We start from the raw sequence: 26288 nt of genomic DNA on the forward strand, positions 1-26288 counted from the left end.
GTTCGAATCCTATCAATAATACGATAAATTTTTATGGGTCTTTTTCACAACACGGCTGAGTTAGTGTGCCTCAGGAGAGGGTAGCAATGCTTTTTCTCCCGGAAACTCGGATTTTTCCATCGAGCAAACAGAAATCGACCACAGAACATATGCAATTTACAGACATACATATGGCTAGCGCAATATGGCCTAAATTCTTAATGCGCCTAAAACCCCCCTTCATGGTGGAAAATCTGTAGGCAGCGGTGCATAGACTGTTTTAGTATGTCGGAATACAAATTTATTCTCGTCAAGTCTTCCGAGTACATGTTTGTGATATTATATATGCTGCCACTGTCTTGTACAGTGTTGAATCCAGGGGGATGACCGGGGGTGAGTTTATTTATTTTATTCCACCGGGGGTGAAACTCACCCCCAGTGGAATAAAATTCTCCCCCGGTTGGTTATTTGGTTTTTAGGAGCATTAGCAACTAAGGCCATATTGCTCCGGGATATGCGGTGGCCATTCCCTGACCTTTCCGCATCCTCCGTATTTGGTGGTGACGGGCTCGAACCCCGGTCTAATCAAGAAGCGTGTGCTACGCACTGCTGCTCCTTCCCACCTGGCTACGGAGGCGCCTCTCCCCCGGTGAAAAAATTAATAATTTTTATTTTATAAAACACGAATTCTATAAATTTATGTCAAATAAACACAACATGAAAAATAACAACAACTAAGTGTGGTACTTGTCAGGTGGTGCACGGCGAAAATAAATCCCTAAAATTCAAAAGACACGAAAATTTCAAAATAATTAAATGGGTAATATTTCTGGTTGCACAAATTGTAACTAAAAGGCACTATTTCAAGTATCGGCATTTTCGTTTTATGGTTTTCAGGTTCCCTTAATTTTCACTCAAACCATCTCTTGATAGAGTTTCACACAAACGGTCTACTTGCGACTAATTCTTTGTTTGTATATCGCAAACAAGATCGCAGGCCGCGAATAGGTTCGCCTGGATTGGTTTCTGACAGATGCTATTGTAATTATAAAGTGTCCCGCGGCTTTCAGGGGAAGGCTAAATGTTATGCATATTATATGCATAAATATACAGATTTATTTGTAACATATACATATGTTGTAAATAATAATAAAAAATATACACATATACTACATGTACCCCCGAAGTTTACATTATTCTCCCCCTCTACATGTACCCCCGAAATTTACATTCTCCCCCCCCCCAGTGCAAACGCTCTGGATTAAACACTGGTCTTGTATTATCGTCGTTAATGGTGTCCATTATTTATTCCACAAAGTTCAAGTCCAGTTGGGCGTCAGCAATCACACGATAGGCTTACAGTCGACAAATTTCACGTAACATTCCCCAAATTTTAAATATTCCCCAAATCTGAAGTTTCCCATGGATACGCGGCGTGGGCAACCCTTGTACTTCGATTGCATAATTGAAATAACTGGTCGAGTAACTATAATGAGATATAAGAGGCAAAATATTCGAATAAAATCATGGAAATAAAAAAAAAAGAGCAATTACACTGTCAAAACAATAACACATGCGAAAAAATAAAAACTCTAATGATATTAAAATTATTTACTGATTTGCTTTATATTAAAAAAAACGAAAATATGATACTTACTGTACATTTAACTCAACTGCACTTTCAAAACTCCCCATAGGTCATGTATAAAAGAAATGCACACCAGAGCTAAGAATATTACTTCCCGTTACTTTCGTTAAGAAAACGTAAAGAGGAGCTCCTTCACGTCAATATTTTCTGCAATTTCATATTCTATTGATAAGGGAGATAGCTGTTCTTGCATAACCGAGAAACAAATGTAAAATAAAATCAATTTCTATATTTGTGTATTTTCATGAATAATGCATTCAGCATTTATCGTCCCCAGATTTTGGCGCTGTAGACCAGCGTAGAAAAGCTGATAAGGAATACGAGGTGGAATATGAAAGGCTTTATCCCTGGTTAAAAATATTTTAATATATATTTGAATGATTAAAGTATGCAGATATATGATTTATGGTGCGCTGGGAAACATTTCTTGAAGTTTAGGTGCACCCGTTAATATAACGGTAAAGATACGATACCCTTCCCTAGGCGACCATCTAGTTTGCCTAGTGGTTAAACAGGCTCTGCCCATAGGATGGCATTCAGCACCCTTTTTACTCACTACCATGACTCATAGTGTATCCGCTGTGGGTGCTGTACAAAGTACTGACGTTGATCGTGTTCTGATAGTAAATGAGTTCACTTTGACTTGCAAATGCAAACTCGCTTACGTGAACCTGTTGCTATGCGCGATTTGTGCTAAATACAGAAACTCCTTCTGGGTGGGTCTGTTTCAATGACAAACAGTGTATACAATGAATGTTATTTATGAAGAGGGAAAAAAATTAAATTGCAGATGTTACTTTCACTCTAGTGTCCTTCCAACTGAGCTATTTTGCCACTATTCCACTACAGTATTTTGATTTCACTTATTTTTTTAAATTTGCATATCTAAGGACCAATGGCTTTTGCGAGCTGTCACTTGTTGAAATCGAGTAAGAAATATATGGGCCAAATTATTAGAACGACTGTTGAGCAGAGATTAGCTTGAATACAGGGTTGCCTTGGTTGCCCTAAATGAATTCCCTAAGCAACGAACGAGAGTGATAGGATGTGCCCTCTAATGAATCAATGATTCACCCGACATTCGAAGGATTAATTCTTAAATTTAATAACCGGTATGCATCCAATTTAGATTTATTCATATCTGTGAAACCTCAGAAAACCAAACAAGTTAGGTATGTAAGCATTGCATTACATTTCAGGTGCATTCGTATAATGACCTAATCAAATAATGCACCTAAAGTCTTCTGTATTCAAGACGTGTTTATCAAAACATCATCAGGTGATAGTTGTCGAGTTCTAGGTGCATCGGAAACTTAGACCATATTGTTCAATTGTGTATTATGTCTATAAAAGTATGTGTTCAAGGGGCAAGTTGTCCAAGTTAAAAATCCCTGGACCAACTCGGTTGGGGTTCAACTACTTTCGCCTAAGAATGACTATCTACACTTTCGAATGAAGAAGCCTTAGAAATTCTTCCAGTCATCGACCAAAATCGAACCCAGAACTCTCAAACCAGTGAGAAGTAGCGAAACCACTATACTGCCACCGAAGACAACAGTGGTCGGCATCAATTTCCTCCCTGAAATAATTTCGACAGATTCTCGTAGGAAATAGTTCAAAAACTCAGATATGTGCTTAAAAAGTTATCATCACCCTGAGTTTTCAAATATCATAGGTTAATGACCAAAAACCAACACCTGTGGTTAAAACTTCAATTTCCCACATTCCCATTTAGAAGTTTTCCCTGAAAACTTGGAAGCGGTCTCCGATGAACACGGTGAAAGGTTTCACCAAGATTTTTCTCAAATGGAAAAGATACTAGGGAAAATGTTGGCGGACTACAGTTGGAATCTCGTACGGGAGACACCAATGGACGATTATAAAAGGCAAAAAACGAAAAAATAAGTGTTATCAGATAAACATTTTTGGAAATAGAATAAGGTTAACAGACCCGTTGTTCAATATTTAGTACTGTATGTAAATATTGAACAATGAGTCTTAAAATATATGAAATCTTTTTTTTACTAGAAACTAAGTTTTTGACTTTTAACTCCTTCTCCCTTAAAATTGGTGGGCATTATAGTAATATGATTGCTATATTTGGATTCAGCAACGTCAAATCTATGAAAATGACCCCGAGTTTTAACAAGAAGCGAAAAAAAAAATTTTTTTTTTTCTTTTGCCAACCGGTATAGCGGCGAAACTACTATACCGCTCTTTGTGTAGCGTTTTTTTTTTTTTTTTTAGGGGAGGTGCGCACAGGTAGATGGGGGTGCATAGTGCGCATAGTATTAGAGTCAGGCGCCACCTGTGGTTTCCCACATCTGCGCCATATGTAAGCTGTGAAGAAATACAGTACTACTGTAAATGCCAGAAAAGTGTTGTGTGTTCTATATGACATATTGGTTTAGGTTCTGTCGTGTCCTGGCATTTGGCCGCAGGGCCCCTGGTGGAACTCCACGTTGCCCGCACACACCACTAGGAGGTAGCCAGGCTGCCCATTATGGGGGTCTGGGAGGGCTGCTGTTCCAAATTTATCGTAATGTTTCCATTGGTGGGGGCGCCTCCATAGCCAGGTGGGCAGGAGCAGCAGTGCGTAGCACACGCTTCTTGGTTAGACCGGGGTTCGAGCCCGTGAACACCAAATACGGAGGATGCGGAAAGGTCAGGGAATGACCACCGCATATCCCCGGAGCAATATGGCCTTAGTTGCTAATGCTCCTAAAAACCAAATAACAAACAACAAACAATTAGTAATCGAAACTGGACCTAAAGCCTCTCTACGGACCACAAAAAATATGCTGAAAACTTGGTGTCGATCAGACTTTTCCTTTTCAAGTAATGCCCAAAACATACTTTCATTTATATAAATTTATACGGAAGAAGAGGGAGACCAAGAGAATATGGACTCTTGGTCTCCCCCTTCCTCCCCTGTTCCTGCGATTCCTCTCCACTCTCCTCTTCCTTCAATCAAGATAAAGAAACTTAATATGTAACAATTTATACTGTGACAATCATTGAGGCCCCTCGAGATAATGGTGGGAGTAATAATCCACAATTCGCGGAGCAGTGGTATACAGTATTAAATAACACAACATGCAAACGCCGTCAATATTTTAGAAAGTATTTTATCTTTTAGAAATACTGCATTTAGTTTGAAGAAGAAATATGAACATATGACACTACTGAGTGATCGTAATACAGAATCAAAGTAAACTACAGGATCAAAAAATTCAACACCTCATATATTTACAGTAAACCGCCAATGAAAATACATTACTCGCAACTTTTGAATAGATTGCGAAGATCATGAATCCTACACGCGAATTTTGACGTGCACTTGATAGAAAATATCATTTGCAAAGAAAAGAAAACTCAGCCAGATTCCCTTTTGTCTCTCTTTGACAATAGCACTCCTACCTGTTTGTTCATGCCATATCCATATCGCCCCGCTTTCCCATTGATTGATTTCCCGTGCCAGCCCTGTTTTATTCCATCTCTTTCACTCACCAGAGTGTTCCTATCATTTATTTCTTGCTTCTGATAAATATTCAGAAAGTGATGACGTTAGTTGGCAGATGTTCTTTATTGCTTTTACTCGTGCAAATTGTGAAGCGTAAAATTTGAAAGAAAGGTATTGGTGGAAAAGAAGTCCTTGCAGCTTAATGTAGACGTAGTGGTCAGTATTTCTTTCCTCGACACGTGATTCATATAACTTAAGGGGCTGCTTTTATAATATGTCTCTCGTATAGCAACAAGCCACACTGATTAAATTTAAATAATCATCATAAGAAGATCTAATAAATAACGGGATGACTTTTCCAGCTGGAAAGCATATCTAAATTCAAGTAGTACACTGCTTGACAAAATTAAAAGAACAAAATATTTTTCATTATTATTTTATTGTGAACAGCTTTTTTTCTTGGTAGTTGTTGGCGCATAGGCTTCTGTGGCCATAATGCACCTCCCAAGGTTTTTGCAGTACATTGATCCAAGCCCGAGGCGGGAATCGAACCCGCGACCTTTGGGTTGCCAGGCAGGCACTTTACCCACCCGGCCAGCCCAGTCGGAATTGTGAACAGCGTCACCAAAGACGAATATTTGATATAATAGGCATCCTGACATGCAAATTCTGAGTATCCAATAGAAATCGATCTACTACCTTAAAGACCTGCATATTATGCAATTATTCATGAATATAAAAACACGGGATGCGACCACCGTAGCCCAGTGGTCAGGAGCGGAAGTACAGTAGCACACGCTCTTTGAGTAGGGTTCAACATCCTGACTGCTAAATACGGTCGATCTGCCGTATTTAGCAAGCATTTAGATCTGCTGGTCCAGTGCAGGTTGGTCGATGTGCCAACCTGCACTGGACTAGCGTGGCAGATTATCGTCCACTTCCCTCAACATGAATCGTCGAGGAGGCTTCCATCCTGTAGTGAACTGATAATGGCTGCAGTTTACCATTTTTTACCACTTCATTTCCCTCCGTAGCCGAGTGGGCAGGAGCGGGAGTGCAGTAGCACACGCTCTTTGAGTAGACTGGAGTTCAAGCCCCTGACTGCTGAATACGGTCGATCTGCCAACCCGCACTGGACCAGCGTGGCAGATTATGGTCCATTTTTCCCTCAGCATGAATTGTTGAGGAGGCTTCCATCCTGCAGTGGGTTGATAATGGCTGCACTTTACTTCACTTTACTTTTTCCCTTTTTTTTTTTTTTTTTTGGCTTGTGGGACAGCTACATCTCCAGTACTCAGGATGGCAAGTCATCGTCGTTTAAATGATTCTTTGAGATGTGGGGCCGTTGGACGACTTTAAGCCGTGCAGTCACAGGCGGAGGTAGCACGTTTGCTTAATGTGTCATGCAGTGTCGTCTCGACACTATGGAAGCAGTTTGTCTGCGCGGTAGCACAGTGCAGTGCTATTATAATCGTCCTGTATAAAGCTATATTCCTCCCTGTTATAAAATAAAATAAATTTTTCTGTTTATACTCCGGGACTACCAAACGGTCAGAGGAGTTACAAAATACACAGAATACAAGAAACAGCACCGTATTCAGCAGTCAAGGACTTGAACCCCGGTCACACAAGGCACGTGTACTTATGCACCCACGCGCCTGACCACTAGGCTACGGCTGCCTTTACTACGGATCCGGGATTTGGTACCATAGAGCAATAATTGTTCGCAATAAACGCAAACTAGAAACAATTCAGCGGAGTATATTGCTCGCCATTACCAGGGCCTGTTGCACAGTAAGCTCTCTGACCCTCCAGGTTCTTGCAGGTGTCCTCTCCCTTGACTTGGAGGTTATACGTCGAGGATTGCACTACTGCTTGTCCAGGGAATCCCAGCTACCATCTTTGAACATACCATCGAAACCCGCACTGACTTTAAGGAAGAAAAGAAGAAACTAGCTGCCATGCTACTACAAATCTGGCAGACAAGATGGAAAGAGACGGACAAGGACCTAATAACTAAGAAATTCATCCCGGATGTCAAACTTGTTTATCCAAAGTCGCCGCCTTGGTTGTCTCCTGGCCTCTACTGTACATATATTATAACTGGACACAGCTCTATAAATCATAAGTTGACTACCTTGGGAATCATCAATAACCCCTACTGTACATGTGGAGAAATTGGAGACTGGGGCCATCTTCTTTATAACTGCCCAATTTATGACGATCTTCGAGGAACACTAAACACCAGACTCCAACACATACCCCAAAGACATGAGCACCTGTTCATTTCTGACGAACAACACTATAAATTACTAACGGAGTACGCACAGAACCTCTTTGCTAGGCGCAGGACTATACAACCAACTCAAGTTAGGGATACAAACCTGTGAGGGACTTGCTCAAATCGGAAATAAAAAATCTCTACTTGACCATTTTACAAGAATCGACTTGCTAACCCTGGAACATCCAGGGTAGGATTACCTGCTAAGTCACTCACATGGTTAGGTAGGCTCCAGTGATCTTGACCACTCCACCGCAAAATATAAGTCACTCTCCGCACTCTTACTGAGTGGCTTTTCTACCGTTCTGGAGTTATCCCCCCCCCCCTTTTCTCCTGGTGGGGCATACGCTCCACTGTCAATTTAGGGGATGCCTTCACCTACATCCCCTTACTCTTACTTTCATCCCCCATCTTCTTCCGTGCACCCTGTATTGCCGCACTCTACCTTATTTTTAATTTATTTTTATTTTGAATTTAATTTATTTTTATTTTATTTTTATTTATTTCATTATATATGTATATATTTTTTAAATTGGTTCCCGTTCAGGAAGCTCAGGCGACCCTGACGGAGACCTGCCAGAGAATAATAGGCAGCCTGGCTACCTCCAAGTGGTGTGTGCGGGCAATGTGGAGTCCCATCAGGGGTCTTGCGGCCAAATTAGTATTAGTATTAGTAACGGCCGTATGGTGCAAGAAAGCCTATGGCTTATGCTGCACCAGCCAAAAAAAAAAAAAAAAAAATCCGAACAAAACAATGATAAAAACAAAAATTAAATAAATAAATAAATAAATAATAATAATTAATAAATAAATAAAAATAATAAAATGAAATAAAAAATAAATAAAAAGGAAATTAATCCTATCATCCTATGCGCTTCCCTTACCCGAAAGTACTATCCAGATGACCTTTGAATTTCCCCAAACTGTCGGCCTCTACCACCCACGAAGGCAACTTATTCCAGTAATTTATAACTCGCTGGCTAAAGTAAAACTTCCTGCAGTCCAATCTAAACATTTCCCCCCGTAACTTGAATTTATGTCCCCTAGTTCTAGCATCATTTATAATCTTGAAAATTTTGTCCTCATTCATTTTACTGATGCCTCTCAGAGCCTTAAACACCTCAATCAAATCTTCTCTAAGGTGTCTAGTTTCCAAACTCTGCAACCCACATATTCGAAGTCTTTCTTCATAAGGACGCCCTTTTGCCGATCTCACCAGGCGAGTTACCCTTCTTTGCACCCTTTCAAGAAGCTCGATGTCTTTCTTTAGGTGCGGTCTCCATATTTGAACACAGTATTCCAAGTGTGGTCTAACATAAGCCTTATATAATGGGATTATCACGTCCTTATCTCTACTTGCAAAAGTTCGATAGATCATCGATAGGACACCATGGGCCTTCCTTGCAACCTGTTTACAATGCTCAGAGAATTTCATGTCTGACCGTATCGTAACACCCAAGTCCCTTTCCTCCAGTACTGGGTTTAGTTGAACTCCACCAAGTGAATAAGTTATTTTGGGATTACTGTTTCCCAGGTGTAATACCTTACACTTTGTTGGATTAAAGCACAGCTGCCATTTTTCTGACCATTCTTGAAGTCTATCTAGGTCTCTCTGAAGAAGCTCAGCTTGACAGTGATCATTAACTACTCGACCAATTTTAACATCATCTGCAAATTTAGACATCACGCCCTCTATCCCTTCATCAATGTCGTTTATGAAAATTAAAAACAACAGTGGTCCTAATACTGATCCTTGGGGAACCCCACTTCTTACATCAACCCAATCTGAGGAATAGCCATTTATCACAACCCTCTGCCTCCTGCCCTGAAGCCATCCTTCTATCCATCTAAGGATTTTCCCAGTGATTCCAACCTGTTCCAGCTTATAAAGCAACCGCTCATGTGGGACTGAGTCAAAAGCTTTGCTGAAATCTAAATAAACAATGTCGAAATTATTCCCTAAATCCAGCTCGTGAGTGACCCTTTCGAAATAGCGAACCAGATTTGTTAAACATGATTTTCCCTTTACAAAACCATGCTGAGTATCCTTGAGAATTTCAATTCGATCAAAATGATCCTGAATTCCACCCTTGATCATTGCCTCCATGATTTTCCCTACTACTGAAGTCAGACTGACAGGTCGATAATTTCCCACTTCACTTTTAGAGCCACCCTTATGTATGGGAGATACATTTGCACTTTTCCAATCCAAGGGAATCTCCCCAGAGTCTAGTGATGCTCGCATAACCAGCCTCAGTGGTTCAATGCACTCGCTTGCCGCCTCTCTCAAGATTATAGGGTATATTCCATCAACTCCAGGAGCCTTACTGGTCTGTAGGCTTGAAAGTTTTTTCATTAAATAATCTTGCGAAATTTCAATATCATTAATTACATATTTTTTAACTTCGCTCCCACAATTTCCCATTGCCACAAAAGGCTTTTCATTTGTAAATATCGATGCAAAATAACTGTTGAGTTCATCTGCAACGACAGCTGGTGTATTTATTACTATCCCCTTTCCCTTACGTAAAGGTCCGATCTGGTTTGTCCTGCTCTTCTTGGCATTTATATATGTGAAGAATTCTTTATCCCCCCCTCTTTGCTCTGTTTGCTAGTGATTTCTCATAAACTGCCTTTGCCTGTCGAACCTTTTCTGTGGCTCTATTACACATCACCTTGTAGCTGTTATAGGCTTCAGTACTTTTTATTGCTCTGTAACTTTTCCATGCCACCTTTTTCTGCTCAAGTAATGTAGCAACTTCACTATTCATCCAACTTGGAACTCTTCTCGTGGAGTATTTTTTTAATGGTATATACGCATTCAAGGCATCTGTGATTAATGTTTTAAAAGCGTACCACAGTTCAATTGTATTCATTCTCTGCGCGATATCTACCCAGTTAACAGAGGCCATGTAGTACCTTAAGGCATCGTAATTTCCTTTTCTGAAATTAAAACCCATTCCTTTGCCTTTTACTTCTGCTACCTCTCTCGTCATCATCCACCGTAGAACTCCGTGATCACTTCCTGCTACTGGTTCCTCTACTGTCAGCCCTGTTATGTCATCTGATTCATGTGTGATGATGAGGTCTAGGATATTCTTTTCTCTAGTACTTTCCCTGACATGTTGATACAAATAACAGTCATCTAGTTGATTTAAAAATTTTGTTCCCCATGTCGAGTTTCCTTCCCATTTACTCCAATCAATTAGAGGCAAATTGAAATCACCCATAATAAGGCATTGACGCTTACTTGTCCATTCCATTTGCATGTAGAGGCTTTTGTCATAGTCTTCACAATCACCTGGTCTGTAGATTACTCCTACTCGCATTGTACCTTTGTTTCCAACTATCTCACACCATACAGACTCTATACTAGCATGTGAAATGTCTGAATCCGGGAAAGCTATCGTCGCACTCAGGCTGCTTCTGATAAGAAGCATAACCCCACCACCCCTTCTATCTACTCTATCCTTCCTAAATACATTATACAAGCCGTACTGAAACTCATCATCCCCTATTTCCGGGTGGCACCACGTCTCTGTAAGCCCTATTATGTCCGCGTTACTTGTTTTAACCAGCAGTTCGAATTCGCTCATTTTATTGCCAGAACACACAACAGAACCAAACACAATACTACACATTCAACACACTACACTTTTTTCTGGCATTTACAGTGTACTGTATTTCTTCATAGTGTACATATGGCGCAGATGTGGGAAACCACAGGTGGCGCCCGACCCTAACACTATGCACACTATAACACCATCCTCCGTCTGCGCGGTAGCACAGTGGTATCGTCACCGTCCTCCCCACACCGGGTGGAAAAGGCCCGGGTTCGAATCCCGTCGATGACGGGGGGAAATTTAATGGGATTTTTTTCACTCCGTGGCTGAGTTAGTCGGTCTCAGGCGTAGATAATACACAATGCAAGCCAGATGAATTTAAATATTCGGGTGGCCTAATATAATAGTTTCGGGTTTTTTGTCACTGTCCTCCAAACTGAGGTTTTTCGTCCAGCAAAACAGACAAATCTACCATAGAACAGACGCAAATTAACATACATAAGATACACAGCACGGCAGATGAATTTCATTATACGGGTGGCTTAAAAATAATAGTTTGTTTTTTTTTTTTTTTGTCACCGTCCTCCCCACACCAGGTGGAAAAGGTCTGGGTTCGAATCCCGTCGATGACGAGAGGAACTTTAATGGGCTTTTTTCACTCCATGGCTGAGTTAGTCGGTCTCAGGCGTAGATAGCAATTTTTTTTTTCCAGAATCGGGTTTCTTCGTCCAGCAAAACAGGCAAATCGACCAGAGAACACACGCAATTTACAGACAAAATAAATATATGGGAAGATGTAATCATTTACGGTGCCCTAATATCATAATTTGGTTTTTTGTCACCGTCCTTCCCACACTGGATGGAAAAGGCTGGATTCGAATCCCATCGATGATGCGTTGATCTTTTATAGGCTTTTTTTCATTCTGTGGCTGAGTTATTCGGCCTCAGGCATAGACAGTAAGGTTTTTTTATCTCAGGAAACTCAGGTTTTTCGTCCAGAAAAGCAGGCAAATCGACCAGAGAACACACGTAATTTACAGACACAATACAGATGGATAGTTGAAATAACTTTCCAGGTGACCCTAATGAAAGAGTGTTTTAGTTTTTTTTTTTTTTATAGAAGCAGTTTCAGGAGACAGAAACCATTACAAGAAGATCTGGATAAGGTCACTCGAGGGCTACGTCAATCAGAACAGACCGCTATCTGGCTCTAACAGTCAAAAGACAGTTGATGACAAGAACCATATGATGTCTTGTCATCAACTCTCTTGAGGTTGCTGCGGCTACAAGTAAAAACATTTCCAACTGGACTGTGTTGCACAGTGGCACTGTCACTATCCTTCTCATACTGGGTGGAAGGGTCCGAGTTCGAATCCCGTCAGTAAACACGAGCACCTTTTATGGGTTTTTTTTTTTTTTTTTCACTCTGTCGCTGAGTTACTCGGTCTCAGGCATAGACAGATAGGTTTTTCCCGTCCTGGAAACTCGCGTTTTTCGTCCAGCAAACAGGACATTTCAGGGCTTTTAAATCGACCAGAGAACACACGCAATTCACGAACATAATACATTTGGCAGATGTAGTGATATTCCGGGTGGCCCTAGTGTGACATTTATTTTTTTTTATTATTATTTGTCCCATTAACCCCAAACCACCGCAGAGCTCGTCGAAACTGGATCAATGAACATGTGACTTGGAGCCCTGACAAATGAAGTACAGTTCTGTTCTCTGATGAGTCTCATTTTAGCCTACAAACAGATTTTAGAGGTTATTTCATCTAGAGACGAGGAATGCGGTACCGTCCGTCTAACATCAGGGAAAGGAACACTTACGGTGTAGGTGGTGTTCTCGCGTGTGGCAGAATAATGATCAGCGGCCACATCCCTCTTCGTCACATCCCACAGCGCTGTCCACGATGAGATGCTACTCCAGAAATGGCGTATTCCCGATACACTCTTGATACTGTCGAACGGAGATAGTGCAATTTCTGTACCTCCTCCGCGATAGAGTGACCCATGCGTCAGGCACCCACTGTCATCTGTCAAGTCGGTTAACTCACGACGTTTATCCATACTGACATCGAATTACGTCTACGTGAATGTAGTGATACAGTGTACCTATATACTGTACCTGCCAAGCGGTGGGTTGTCCACTAGCAAGAGGGGTGACAGCGTCGCGTTAGCTAGGAACCAGATATCCCATGAATTCTGTCCTTTTAGTGTAAAACATGCATACAATACTTAGCAGAGCCAAATATCAACAGAACATGTGTCAGGAGAAACTTGAACTAGTATCTTCAACTGTCCCATATAAACTTCAACCTGTACAGAATTTGAAACGTACAGATTACAAGAACAGATCATACTATCGTCAAATCGCATTCTATGGCATTTTGAGTGTCTGAAGACAATCGAAATGCTATAGAATCATTCTTCAAATTTGATATGATTCAATTCGATTTGAAGCGCAAATTCTATAATATTTAAAATTAAATTTTATTATTTAACAGAACTCGAGCTTGTCGCTCATATCCGCATGTGTAGCTGTTTGTAGAAGCATCTGTTCAAAGGTCGATTTTCACGTTATGGAAGCTAAAAAAACTGAATAAATTCAAGGAATTCACGGAAGAAAACCCTACTCCTTGCGTCCGAGATTGGCTAACGACGGCCTCGATTGAACAGAACTTTAGAAATTCCTCCAACGTCGACTGAATCGAACCCAAACCTTCCAGACCAAACGAGAAGAAGAAGGAAAGATGGACAACTAAGTGGCCTAGAGCAGGTGTGTCAAACTCATTTCTGTCGCGGGCCATTTTGTGTGATGGTATGATTTTCGCGGGCTGCATAAAATTTTCTTAAATATTATATATTGATTCAGGATTCAGTAGCATAATCAGGATAATTAAAACTCGTATGTAATTAACATTTAAATTTTTATTCAGATCTACAGAATACAAATAATTTAGAATTTAGTATGTATAGGGAAGAAATGGGAGTAAAGTGGCTGTTGATGAACTGGTAACCAAAGGAGCGCAAGGCAGCCAAAGTAACACACCTCTATTAGTTACAATTTATTAGGAAACGTTTCGGAAATTGCTACAAAGACTGAAGATGGATTTTGTAACAATAACAATTTCCGAAACGTTTCCTAATAAATTGTAACTAATAGAGGTGTGTTACTTTGGCTGCCTTGAGCTCCTTTGGTTTTAGTATATATAATTGTTATATTATTATTTTTATTTAAAAATTAAATATTCAATATATTTATGAAAATAATTAATTTGTTCTCCCGGAAAACTGCCAGCGTTTACCCCCTACTAGTTTTTCAACATCAGGAGTCAAAGACTGGGAACATACAATTTTCAGTATGTTGGAAAGATGTTTATCTGTCAATCTCGATCTATACGCCGTTTTATTTAATTTCATACATGAAAATAATTGCTCGCATAAGTATGTACTTCCAAAGTAGCGCATAATTTGCGCAGCAAACTTTTTAATTTCCAGGTATTTTTCACCTAAGTAAGAATATATTTTTGGAATTCCTACTTCTCGACATTTGTCTTTCAAAAATGAATCATTTTGGAAATCAATTAATTCCAGTTGAATCAAAGTGGGAGCTTTTTCGATTTCAAATGAAAAAGGTCCAACAAAAAGAGAAAACATATCTTAAACTCTTTAAAATCATTAAAACGCTTATTGAATTCGTTTTTGATTTCCTCAATTTTGTCACAATATTGTGAGAAAGTGCAATTTTGATTTTGTGTTTTTAACTGCTCACAAGTAGGAAAATGGGTCAAAACGTCTTTTTTTAAATGATTTTTAAACAACGTTAGTTTTTGTACAAAACTTGCTATTGCGTCGTACACGTTCGTTATTAACTTATTTTTGCCTTGCAATGAAATGTTAAGATTACTGAGGTGGCTTGTAATATCAATTAAAAATGCCAAATCCTTAATCCACAAAGGATTTTTTATAACTGATACATTTTCATTTTTCATTAAAAAAAAAAAAAAACTGTTATTTCCTCCAAAAGCATATAAAATCTCTTTAAAACTTTGTGGCATGGTAACCCTCGAACTTCTGTATAATAAGGAAGATCGTCGAACTCATATTCTAAATCTTTAAGAAGAGAAGTAAATTGCCGATGGTTGAGTGCTCTCGCTCGAATAAAGTTGATTGTTTTTGTTACTGTTTTCAATACATCGTCCATTTTTAATATTTTTAAACGCAGAACTTGTTGATGAATAAGGCAGTGGACAGCCATGGTTTTCGGTTTATCTGAGTACTCAGCTTGTAATTTTCTAATCAATTTTGACACAAATCCTCGATTTTCACCTGTCACTGATTTAGCTCCCTATTCCTTATTTATTATAACCGGGATTCCACTTGTTGGAATCCCACTTAGTGTAATTTAGATAGTTCCTGGAGCGCCTCCACGTGGCTAGGGACGGGAGTCGGGACGCAGGTTGCTTGCTCCCTGCCTCCCGGCTGCTAAGACTCCAGGGCCGGCAAACAACAACCATCACAACACACATATATACTTACATACACACACTTACACATACTTGCCGGCTATAAATAACCTACAGATGCTACAGCGATATATAGGGGTAACCCTGGAGGCCGCAATCAATACAAGAATACCTTGTCCCCTTGTCCCTTGTCATTGATTTAGCACCGTCGGTTGTTACAGACACAAGTCTGTCAAGTGGAAGCTTACACTTTTCTAAAATGCTCCACACAGCGGCAAAAATATCTTCGCCAGTCGTAGTTCCAAGAAGAGGGATAACTTCCAACAATTCTTCGATGATCCTCGTGTTATTATCGCAACCACGAAAAAATACAGCAACTTGAGCAACATCTCGTATATCTGTACTTCCATCAATCGCAACTGAAAAGAACAAGATTTCTGTAGATAAATCCTGTAGTTGTGAACTGATGTTATCTGCAATTTCGCTAATTCTCTCTACCACTGTATTTCTTGATAATGAAATATCGCGAAATGATTGCACTTTTTCAGGACAGACAATTTCAGCTGCTTTTATCATACATTCTATAATTAACGAACCATCCGTGAACGATTTTGAACGTTTTGCTAACAAATATCTTATTTCGTAACTTACTCTTACTACTGATTCATTAGTTTTCATGAATTTTGTAACTTGTTGTTGACTATGAAGTGTTTTCTTCATTGTTTTTAATTTTACTTCTCTTATTTTTCCTTCGAAGCCCGAATATTGTTCCTTATGATTAGAGTTATAATACCGCTTAATGTTGTATTCTTTAGCAACACTAATATTTTCCTTACAAATTAAGCGTGTAATTTTACTGTTCACTTCCATACAAAAATAGTTCAGCTCCCACTTTTCTTGGAATTTTCTTCCCTCGTTATCAATTTTTCTTTTCTTGACTGGTGTTGAAAGTAACATTTTCTATATAAATTCTATAGTTGAAATTAAAATTAAAAAAACGATTACTTAGGTATTTGTTAAATTATAGAGAGCAAACAAAACGCACACAACACAACAGATCCCGACAAAGAAACTAGTACGAATGGAGTATCTTTTCAATAAAATTATAAAAAACGCTGCATTTGTAATATTAGTTTAAATGTAAAAGAAATTTAGATTAAGATTTCTCTATTTAAAAAATATTTAAAAAAATAAAATGTAACTCTTTTATTTTTAAAGAAATAAACTAAAAAGTTACAATGTTATTTAAAGATAATAATTTCAATCTTGATTCATTTGAAATTACTATTTATATTTTTAGTTCTTTCTAATCAAGGCTACATCGATCCAGTCTTTTTTTTTTAATTATTATCAATTAAAATGATTATTGTTATATTTATTACAGAAGTTTTTTAATCCTTATATTCTAGAATTATAAATAGGTACTTTTTAATTGTTTACTTTAACATTTTATTTCTGGGCATCGCGGGCCACAAAAATTTTGTCGCGGGCCGCATCCGGCCCGCCAGCCAAGAATGGTCTCGTTCCTTTCTTTCTAGATCACATGATTTTATTGCACCGAATTCTTTTTTTTTTTTTTTTTTATGGATACATTGTAAAGTTCACGCATAAAAAGAAATCCAAGCCATTCAGCAAAGCAGAATGAAAGAATTCGACAATGAGTGAATTAGCAAAGAAATACAATTGCCATAATTAACAATCTTCTGATGCGACACAAACACCACCTGTGTAGGTTTTCAAATTGTATTTTAAAATTTCTCTACGATTTTAATCTTCAGCTACAATATATTTAATTTTAATATGAAATAAATTTGTAGATCAATCGGTGATAAATCCATACTTTTACCTAGAAAAATAGAACCATGTAGTTTAAACAGTATGGTTTGAAAACACGTACATTGTCATGTACTATTGAGCATTCTATTAAATATTTTTAATTGTTATAACTTCAGCTTTAAATCGATCCTTCAAGCAATTCAAAAAGAAAAACATTAACAAAACTAAGCTACAAAGTATTTTCGACGTCACTGTTGAGGTAGAGTATCATTCGTCATGAGGACCTCTAAGAAGTGACCTTTTGGATTCAGGTTTCATCCTTGACCACTTCAGATACATTTAGCTGCCACAATCGTGATTTATTACTATAATGCCCTCCCAGCTACTCAACCTTGGTCATATTAAAACTCAACTACATATCATATTGACCTTAATCTTGAAAGATATAATCGGACATGCATAAATATCTAAAAAAATATATTAATGCCATATAAATAACCGAACCTTCTGCTACTACTAAATTAGCACTTTCCTGTTTGAAACATTTTTGGGGATGTAATTCTAATGATGATCCGGAAAATAAACAAGAGAGAGAAGGTCCATTTACTTCCGATTATGGAGTAAACGGACTATTGAGAAAAGGGTAAGGAATTCACTCCGATCATTGCCAGTAGCCACATAATTTCGCGTGAAAACTTCATACCTGTCTGATGAGAGAATTCCTTCATACTTCTGTGAATTGCATGCAGAACCTTGTGAGACCCTGGAGCGCCTAGCAGTTGTCGTATGCTAGCTACGTAACTGGCTAACCACCCATTGACTGTTTACATGCTTCCCATTCACCAACTACGTGACCTGTAATAAAGATAGTCAGTTCCTGCTAGTCTACAATCCATGGCCCTAAATTAATACTTGAAATAATCTCCCATATTTCCATCAACGCAATATTATAAGAGCCGGGAAACTGAGTCTCTTTATTGAAAATCTTTATGAATGCCATTTTATCAGCAGATTAAATGCCGGTTTAAAGGTGGGGTTATGGAGGTCTTTGACCTTTGACTCGATTGAAAGTAATGAGATCCTTCACATAGAAATCGTTTTATTTTTTTTTTTTTACTTTTAGGGAGGACTTCATTCAGTTTAATTCATGGAGCTTCCATTGGCCTGAATCCAGTAACGGCCACACAAGTGGTTAGCAGCTAAGCAAAACAGAGTATTGAACTTTCTGAAAAAAAAGCAACTGATTTGTTTAACTGTTTCACTACACTGGTGTTATCTCGGACTTAAGTCACGTTACAGTCCTGTGTTTTAAACATAATCGAATGATAAATATGATGTCAAAATGCGATTTTAAAATCTAGCGCATGCATTTCAAATTCTAGCAAATCAGAGGGCAAGAAAAGTGTGCACTGAAAATTCATTTCTAATCTGATAAGTACAAGTTTCATATGATCAAGTTATCTTTTTCTGTAAAATGTGCAGTTCTGAAACTTTCAAACTTTCATGTTTGGAAGTTTCTGAACTGTGGACTTCGTCGAGTAGGATTGATGGCGGAACAGCCCTAAGTTGAAGTGACCAGAACCTTAAAAACCCATTTTACACGAACTAATCACAACGTGGCTGAGTTAGTCGGTCTCAGGAGAGGGTAGCATGGTTTTTTCTTCGGTAAACTCAGTGTTTCGTCTAGCAAACAGAAAACTGGTCTCAGAATACACGCAATTTACAGACAATATATACGGAGCAATATGACCTTAGTCGCTCATGCTGCTAAAATCCTACTACAAGAACAACACGAACAAATTGCTCCGTACGAAATCTTTTATTGCAGGGTAGTAAAAGCGTAAGTAATTAGAAATAAACTGGAATAAATGGTAAGTTTTTTTTTTTTTTTTTTTACATGGAAACTGTACGGAAAAATTATCGTACGTATATTCGGACAGAGGATAATTATCAGCTCGTGATGTTTCCTAGAGGTCAATCACTAGGCTTCCCCCTCTCATCCAGGTATTTGTAGCGTCAGTATACAGTGAGGAAGTCTAAGACTAACCTTGTTAGTCTGTAAACTTCCTGTAATGTTGTTAACTTCACCCATTTTCCATTGACCTCAAACGAGAGAGAGACTACTATGGTAACCCACACAAATATCATTCGTCTGGAAGGATCTAGAATTATTGCCGTACGGGTTTATACCAGCTAATTAGAAAATTCGTACTGTAGCAATTTGTTCGTTGTTGTCGTTGCAGGATTTTATGCACATCAGAGACTTAGACAATATTGCGCCGTATGTATTTATGCCTGTAAACTGCGTGTGTTCTCTGGTCGATTTTCTGTTTTCTGAACGAAAGGCCATGCTACCCTCACTTGAGACCAACTAACTCAACCACGTTGTGAAAAAGACAACAATTTGGCAAAAATTCCTCGCGTCATTGATTGTAATTGAAACTCAGGTCTTCCCCAACCGGTGTGGGGAGGACGGTGATAATACCAATTGTGTTACCCATGAGGGCAATTCATTCATGTGAGACTTTAAATGCGTCAAGGATGATAATTTAAAGGCTATGGCAACAACTTCAGGTGACAGGAAAGACGTTTCAAAGGTCAACCAAGAGTACATCCTTGATCGCAATATCGAAATGTTAAACTGACAATGACAGCCAGGCAGCTCAAGGGAGTTCCTATGCAAAACAAACCAGAATTTGAGTATCCCTCATTCTTTTCCACAGGAAAGCTAATTTTACTTTGCAGACACCAAGAGATGGAGTGATGATTTTATTATGCATCATAATTAACGACACGACTAATCTCTCTCTCTACATCTTTGAGGGCGACACCTTTACTGCTCAAAAGTATAGGGACACGATCCTTAGACCTTACGTTTGGATCCCTTCTCAGAGGAGCCAATATATTTTGAAACACACCTCCTTATCTATCACCGTCTTGTCATTTGCTATAAAAGGTTCTGAAGGAATAATAACTGGACTGGACATAAATGGTATCATTCAGTTTCATGAATGAGAAAAGAACTTCCTCTATAAGAAAAGAACTTTCATCGATCATGAACTTTCATGATCTATAAGTTTCATGAACTTTCATGATCTATAAGTTTCATGAAAGTTCATGATCGACAAGTTTCTTCAAAATGAGGATATCCTTAGGATGGAACGGATAGCCACATCTCCGGACCCGAATCTGACTGAACTTGTCTAGAGTAGGTCACCTATTGGAGTTTACTGTGATCTTCAAATATTGTGTGTATGAAAATCATACGATATTTGAAATATTTGCATATATCAATTAAAAATGGTGAACATGTAATAAGAATCACATAAAAACAGTGGGCTGCAGTAGAATTTTTGGCTGAGGAAAGAGAAGGAAATTGTGCTATCAAGTGCCCATGTGGAGATTTACTGAAGTACGGTTGTGTGATAAGAAATTCTTTGGTTTGCGGAACAAACCGTTTTATAATACCTATTGCAATAAGATTTTAATCAAGCTTCATAATCAGGTGTGTAATTTATAGACACCTCTATTATAAAAATCGGCAAATTGCGCCTGGAGACTACTTTACTAGGTAGGAAAAATGTGTTAATATTGACAGTTTATTTAGTATCAGTGTATTTGAGAGCCACAATACCAGGATCTCCAGTCCAACGATTATGCCTTCCTAGCCTTTTGAATCAAGTAGTAAGACGGTGTTGTGATAGATAAGGAGGTGATCTGTTCTGCTGTAAGTGGCTTGGTCCTTCTAACACAAATATTTAATGTTATACTGTATTCTGTTGTGTTCTCTTTAAGAGATTCACTTAGACAGGCGTCACCAGATTTCAGAGGTGACAATGATGCTCAAAATATGTGATAATCTTTATGCAGCAAAACATTTTAAGATATCTATTACAATGAAATTTTAATTGATCATTATAATCAAGTGAATAATTTATAAACACCCTGCAGTCACCCGGATCAGAGATGTATGATTTCTGGATTGAATCTTCCATGATGGCAGGAAATCTTCCTTTTACATGTATCTTACATATCTATTATTTTTTAACTTACTTTGAAGCTACATAGTCCATATAATTGTGTTGATTTTCATATTTACAATCATCCTCTAAATCTATGGTCAGAGGATGATTGTCATCCCAGAGATGTGACCATCTGCTTTTATATAACCATCTGCGGAAGTCTCTGAGATGGTCTATAAATAGCTGACATTTTGACAAATTTTTTATTCACAAATAAATAAATTTCCTATCAATTCATATTTAAATTTGCAATGAACATATAACATAAAAAATTTACGCGATTATAAATTTAAAAATTTATTTAAAATATTTAAAAATAAAAAATATTAATTATTAAAAATATTTAAAAATTTTATTAAGTGGAAAAAGTGATATACGTGTATTTTAATTTAATTTTCTCCAGTTAATAGCTCTCTTTACCTGACATAAACAAGAAATACATTCATCCGATATTTCAGGAACTGTAATTCTTTGACCTTCGTTGTCACATGTAATAACATTCCCTGAAAAAAATAATAATAAATAAATAATACATAAAGTTCAAATTAATTACTAAATTTATTTTACCAAACTTGTTAAGTTTAGATAAGCTGCTTTAGTTTTATTCAACCCAGAAACATTTCAGAGATAAAGAGTATCGATTCAGGTGATCCCCCCCCTTTCCAAAAGATGGCTAATCTCTCTCTCTCTCTCTCTCTCTCTCTATCTATCTATCTATCTCTCCCCACATATCCGCCACATTCTCAATAGGTTTGAGATCATGTGAAAGTGGGGCCAGGGAAGATGGTGGAAATCCATATCATGTGTTCCGCACCATTCTTGCACGATGCGCTATTGCCTTGTTACCAAGTGGCCATCGCCTTCGGAATAAAAGTGTAACGTTAGTGGATGCAGTAGATCTGATACAAAATTCACGTACTTCTGAATGACATTCGACCTTCCACTAATATCAACGGACGCAGTCCATGCCAAAAAAAAAATTATTCATACTATGATACCACCTTCAGATGCTGGGGTTGTCTTAACAAGGCAAGCAGGGTCCGTTGCATCGGGAGGTTCTCACCACACTCTCTGCTTACCATCAGTGCAAAACAGTGTATCGTGATTCGACAGACCAAGACTTTTTTCTATTGTTCCTCAGTTCAATCACGACGTTCTTGGTACCACTTCAAGAGGATTTTTCTGTTATTCTCTGAAACAAGTGGTTTCCGAATAGGTAGACAGATGCCAATACCCAATTTCTTCATTTCCCTGCGCATGGTACACTGGTGTGCAAAACTTAAGGACCAACACTATTTCTAAAGGTTACGACCACAAAATCAAACGAAACAGCCTGTGGCGATTTGAATAACTGTGGCCGTTCAGTAGAAAGCTGGTGCATATGCAAAAATTTGAATCGTAATGAGAGGGCTCACATAAACAGATAACAGCAGCAGTTCAGCAGTTATGTGCAAATTACCGAATGGTGAGCACGACTGTTAGAGACGTTCGATTGGTTTCATACAGTGCTACAGACAACGAAATGGCCAGTAGACAACATCTAGATGATTTTACCCGGGGTCGAATAATTGGGAAGCTCGAGGAAGGTCGAAGTGCGAGGAGTGTGGCTGCAGAGTTCGGTATCGTCCATATCATCGTCTCACGTGCGTGGTCGGCCTTCAGAACGACAGGTACAGTTGTTCGAAGGACCAGTGGTGGTCGTCCACGAAAAACAACGCCCAATGATGACCGCTATATACTCCTACAGGCCAAGAGGGATCAACATCAGACAGCGGGATCCATTGCAAACCAGCTGCACAGAAGCACAGGACACAGGATATCGCGGTTTACTGTGGCCAGGTGACTCCACACCTGGTACTCTTTTCTGATGAGAGTAGATTCAGTCTCAGCAGCGATTCTGGCCGTCAGCTAATCTGCCGAGAGGTTGGCACACGCTATCACCCCGCAAACATCACTGAAAGGGATCGATATAGCGGTTGAGGTATTCTCGTCTGGGGAGGCGTTATCTTGGATGGACGTACACAACTCCACATACTGAAAGGCAGTACGGTGCACGCTACTGTACTGAGGTAATCCTTCCTCATGTGCGTCTGTTCCGAGGTGCCACTAGCCCCGAATTCGTGTTTATAGAGGAGAACGCAACACCCCATCACACTGTAGCTGTTGATATACTTTTGGAAAATGAGGACATTGTTCGTATGGATTTGCCTGCCTGTTCCTCTGCCGATCTAAATCCCATCGAATACATGAGACGCTCTGGGGAGACGCCTAGCGGCAAGTCCACACCCACCATAAAATGTTCACCAGCTGAAGATGGCGCTGACAGAGGAATGGACGATGTTACCGCAAGAATTTATCAACAACATTGTTCTATGGACAGGCGGTGCAAAGCCTGCATCGACATTAGGGGTGGCCATATCTCCTATTGAGGACCACATCTTCCCTTTGTTCCATCTTTGGCAGTGATGCATCTGTATCATGGCAGCCAGTGCTATGTTGCCATTTTTGAATAAAGTCCCTTTGTACCGTTTTGTTTCCGTTGTTGTGTCGGTGTTGTTTCCTTAATAATTTCAGTACCTCACGAGGTTCCTTTGGTATGCTTTTCCCATAACCAGGCCACTCCTATGAGAAGCTACAGATGAAAACCTGACTGGTGTTTAAATTTTGCACACCAGTGTATAATTCATCTGTTTTCATATAGGGCTTGGTTCTGGTAAAGTCTGATAAAGCACAAATTTTCCCCATTCTGGCTTCATATTACTGCATTCGAACAGACTGTGCAGTCTTTATATTCAACCGTGCAACATGTTATCACCACACGTCACAGTTTTCTTTTCATTTATTCGTATTTATTTGCAGTTTCTTCTGTCTGTGACTGTCTTAATACACAGGTTCGTATTTTTTTCACCAGTGTGTGTATTTTTGTACGTGCGCCTTAATAGCTATGGAGATTTCATTTTGTAATCTCTTTTTGTCTTTGACCACTTACAATTCATCCGTTCATTAACATTAACATACACTAAGTAATACGTACTGTGCATCGTTTTTATTTAAAGGAGCATTATAAAATGATTCGTTCATTGTAAAAGAAAAGTAATATATGACTTACCATGACCCTGACACCACTTAATTTCGAAAAGTTTACGTTTTCTTGTAGCAAATGAAACTTAAATCATAAATCAAACAAAACCATAATAGCAAAGCGATGAAGATCACCTACAACTATAAATAATAAATTAATGGAATTATGACGCATTCTTTGATGGCCATATATTTGTGTGTTAGCTCACACACACACACACAAACACACATAAGAGCATGTGAACAAGAAAACGTCATTCAGTCCATTACTGGACAATCCTTCTGTAACTGATTAACATTTGCGATTGAGGCCAGCAACCCCTTTGCGTCTCGTTCTTTTCCGGTTGAAGTAGACTTTCTGTCATCACTGTAAAAGAACATTAATGGGTAATAACTAAGAGGAAAACGGCTGTAAAAACAATCCTATGGGTTCCTCAATGGTCAATAAAAAAGTCTATTGTAATAAAGAAGACTTGCCTTGCTTTTGAAGTTTTAGTAAATTGTCTTCTTTTGCGCATGTACCTTTAATTCCGCACTGCAATAACAATATAATAGCTATGTGATATGTATGAAAAAAATAAGTGCAGGATTTCTATTGGTCCAATTTTAATGAAATTTTGGAAGGCTTGACAAATCGTTCTACAGAGCGAAATATAAAATTTAATGAAAATCCATCCATTGGAAATAAAAAAATAAATAAAGAAAAGAAGAAAAAAATTATAATTGCCAGATTTCTATTAGTTTGATTTTAATGAAATTTTGGATTGCTCAACAAATCTTTTTAAAAGGCCCAAATATAAAATTTCCTGAATGAATATCCATCCACTAGAAGCCGAGTTATTAAATGAGGACGGACATGGTGAAGACAATAAATAGGCGCATTTTGCATATATAATAACGCCCCAAAAACGAGGTGAGATTTAAAATATTTAGATTGCGCCACACAGATCACAGAGGATATACCTAACTCTTTGGTGAAATATGAACTTGTGGAATGCTCCTCACGTATCATACTGACAGCTTTATAAATGCTTACTGGTTATTCCCTAGCCAAATCATGTCCTTATAAATTAAATTTAATTTAGCACGGAAATATACAATACAACGCCAAATTTAAATTTCTATAGAAAGCCCTTAGTTCCGTGGACTTCGTAAAAAAAATCTTCACGTAGTCTACGTAAGTGAAGCCCATAGGCTGCTATATGAACAGACCTCCTCCTACTTTTTCTTTAATGTTTTTATTTTTTATGGTGATACTGAGAACGAAAGATACGAGAACCTATGGTATTTAGTATCAGAGGTCCTCGTACCTGTGTTGATAAGTATACTGAAAGGACAGAAATCATGTGATATCTGGTTCCTGGGAAACGAAACGCTGTCACCCCTCTCGCTATTGGACCCACCGCTTGGCAGATATATTGGTACACTGCATCACTGCATTTCACATAGACGGTAATGCGATGTCAGTATGGATAAACGTCGTGAGTTAACCGACTTTGAAAGAGGGATGCTAGTGGGTGCCCGATGCATGGATCAATCTATCGCGGAGGTGGTACACAAATTGCACTGTCCACGTTCGACAGTATCAAGAGTGTATCGGGAATACGCCATTTCTGAAATAACATCTCATGGTGAACAGCGCTGTGGGCGGAGAAAGGTGGCCGTTGACGTCTGTCTCGCATTGTTTTAGCCAACCGGAGAGCGACAGTGGCACAAATTATCGCCGACGTCAACGAGGGAGGTGCGAGAAACGTCTCCACCAAGACAATCAGGCGATCATTAGCCGCACGCAATAGGTTATGGGAGCTGCTGACCTACCAGATTCCCATTGCTAACACCACGACACGGGACTCTACGCCTCAACTGGGGGAAAGAACATCAGCACTGGACCTTGGATAATTGGAGACGGGTCTCCTGGTCCGATGAGTCCCGTTTCCAGTTATTTCGAGCGGACGGGAGGGTCCGTATCTGGAGGAAACTGCACGGAGCTATGCACCCGTCATGTC

The 26288-nt window shown here is 38.9% G+C and overlaps 1 protein-coding gene across 2 annotated transcripts in view; it reads right to left on the bottom strand.

Annotated features, from left to right (window-relative positions):
* The window catches only part of LOC150075921 (BMP-binding endothelial regulator protein-like), a 210069-nt gene that overhangs the window by 132797 nt on the left and 50984 nt on the right, over positions 1-26288 (bottom strand). For both annotated transcript variants that reach the window (XM_090388034.1, XM_090388033.1), the window contains exon 2: positions 21622-21704. In XM_090388034.1, the coding sequence (XP_090244160.1) occupies positions 21622-21704 (83 nt within the window). The remainder of the gene's footprint in view (positions 1-21621; positions 21705-26288) is intronic.

This window comes from Mastigoproctus giganteus, chromosome 13, assembly GCF_048544385.1.
Source record: "Mastigoproctus giganteus isolate SK-2022 chromosome 13, ASM4854438v1, whole genome shotgun sequence".
NCBI classification, from domain to species: domain Eukaryota; kingdom Metazoa; phylum Arthropoda; class Arachnida; order Uropygi; family Thelyphonidae; genus Mastigoproctus; species Mastigoproctus giganteus.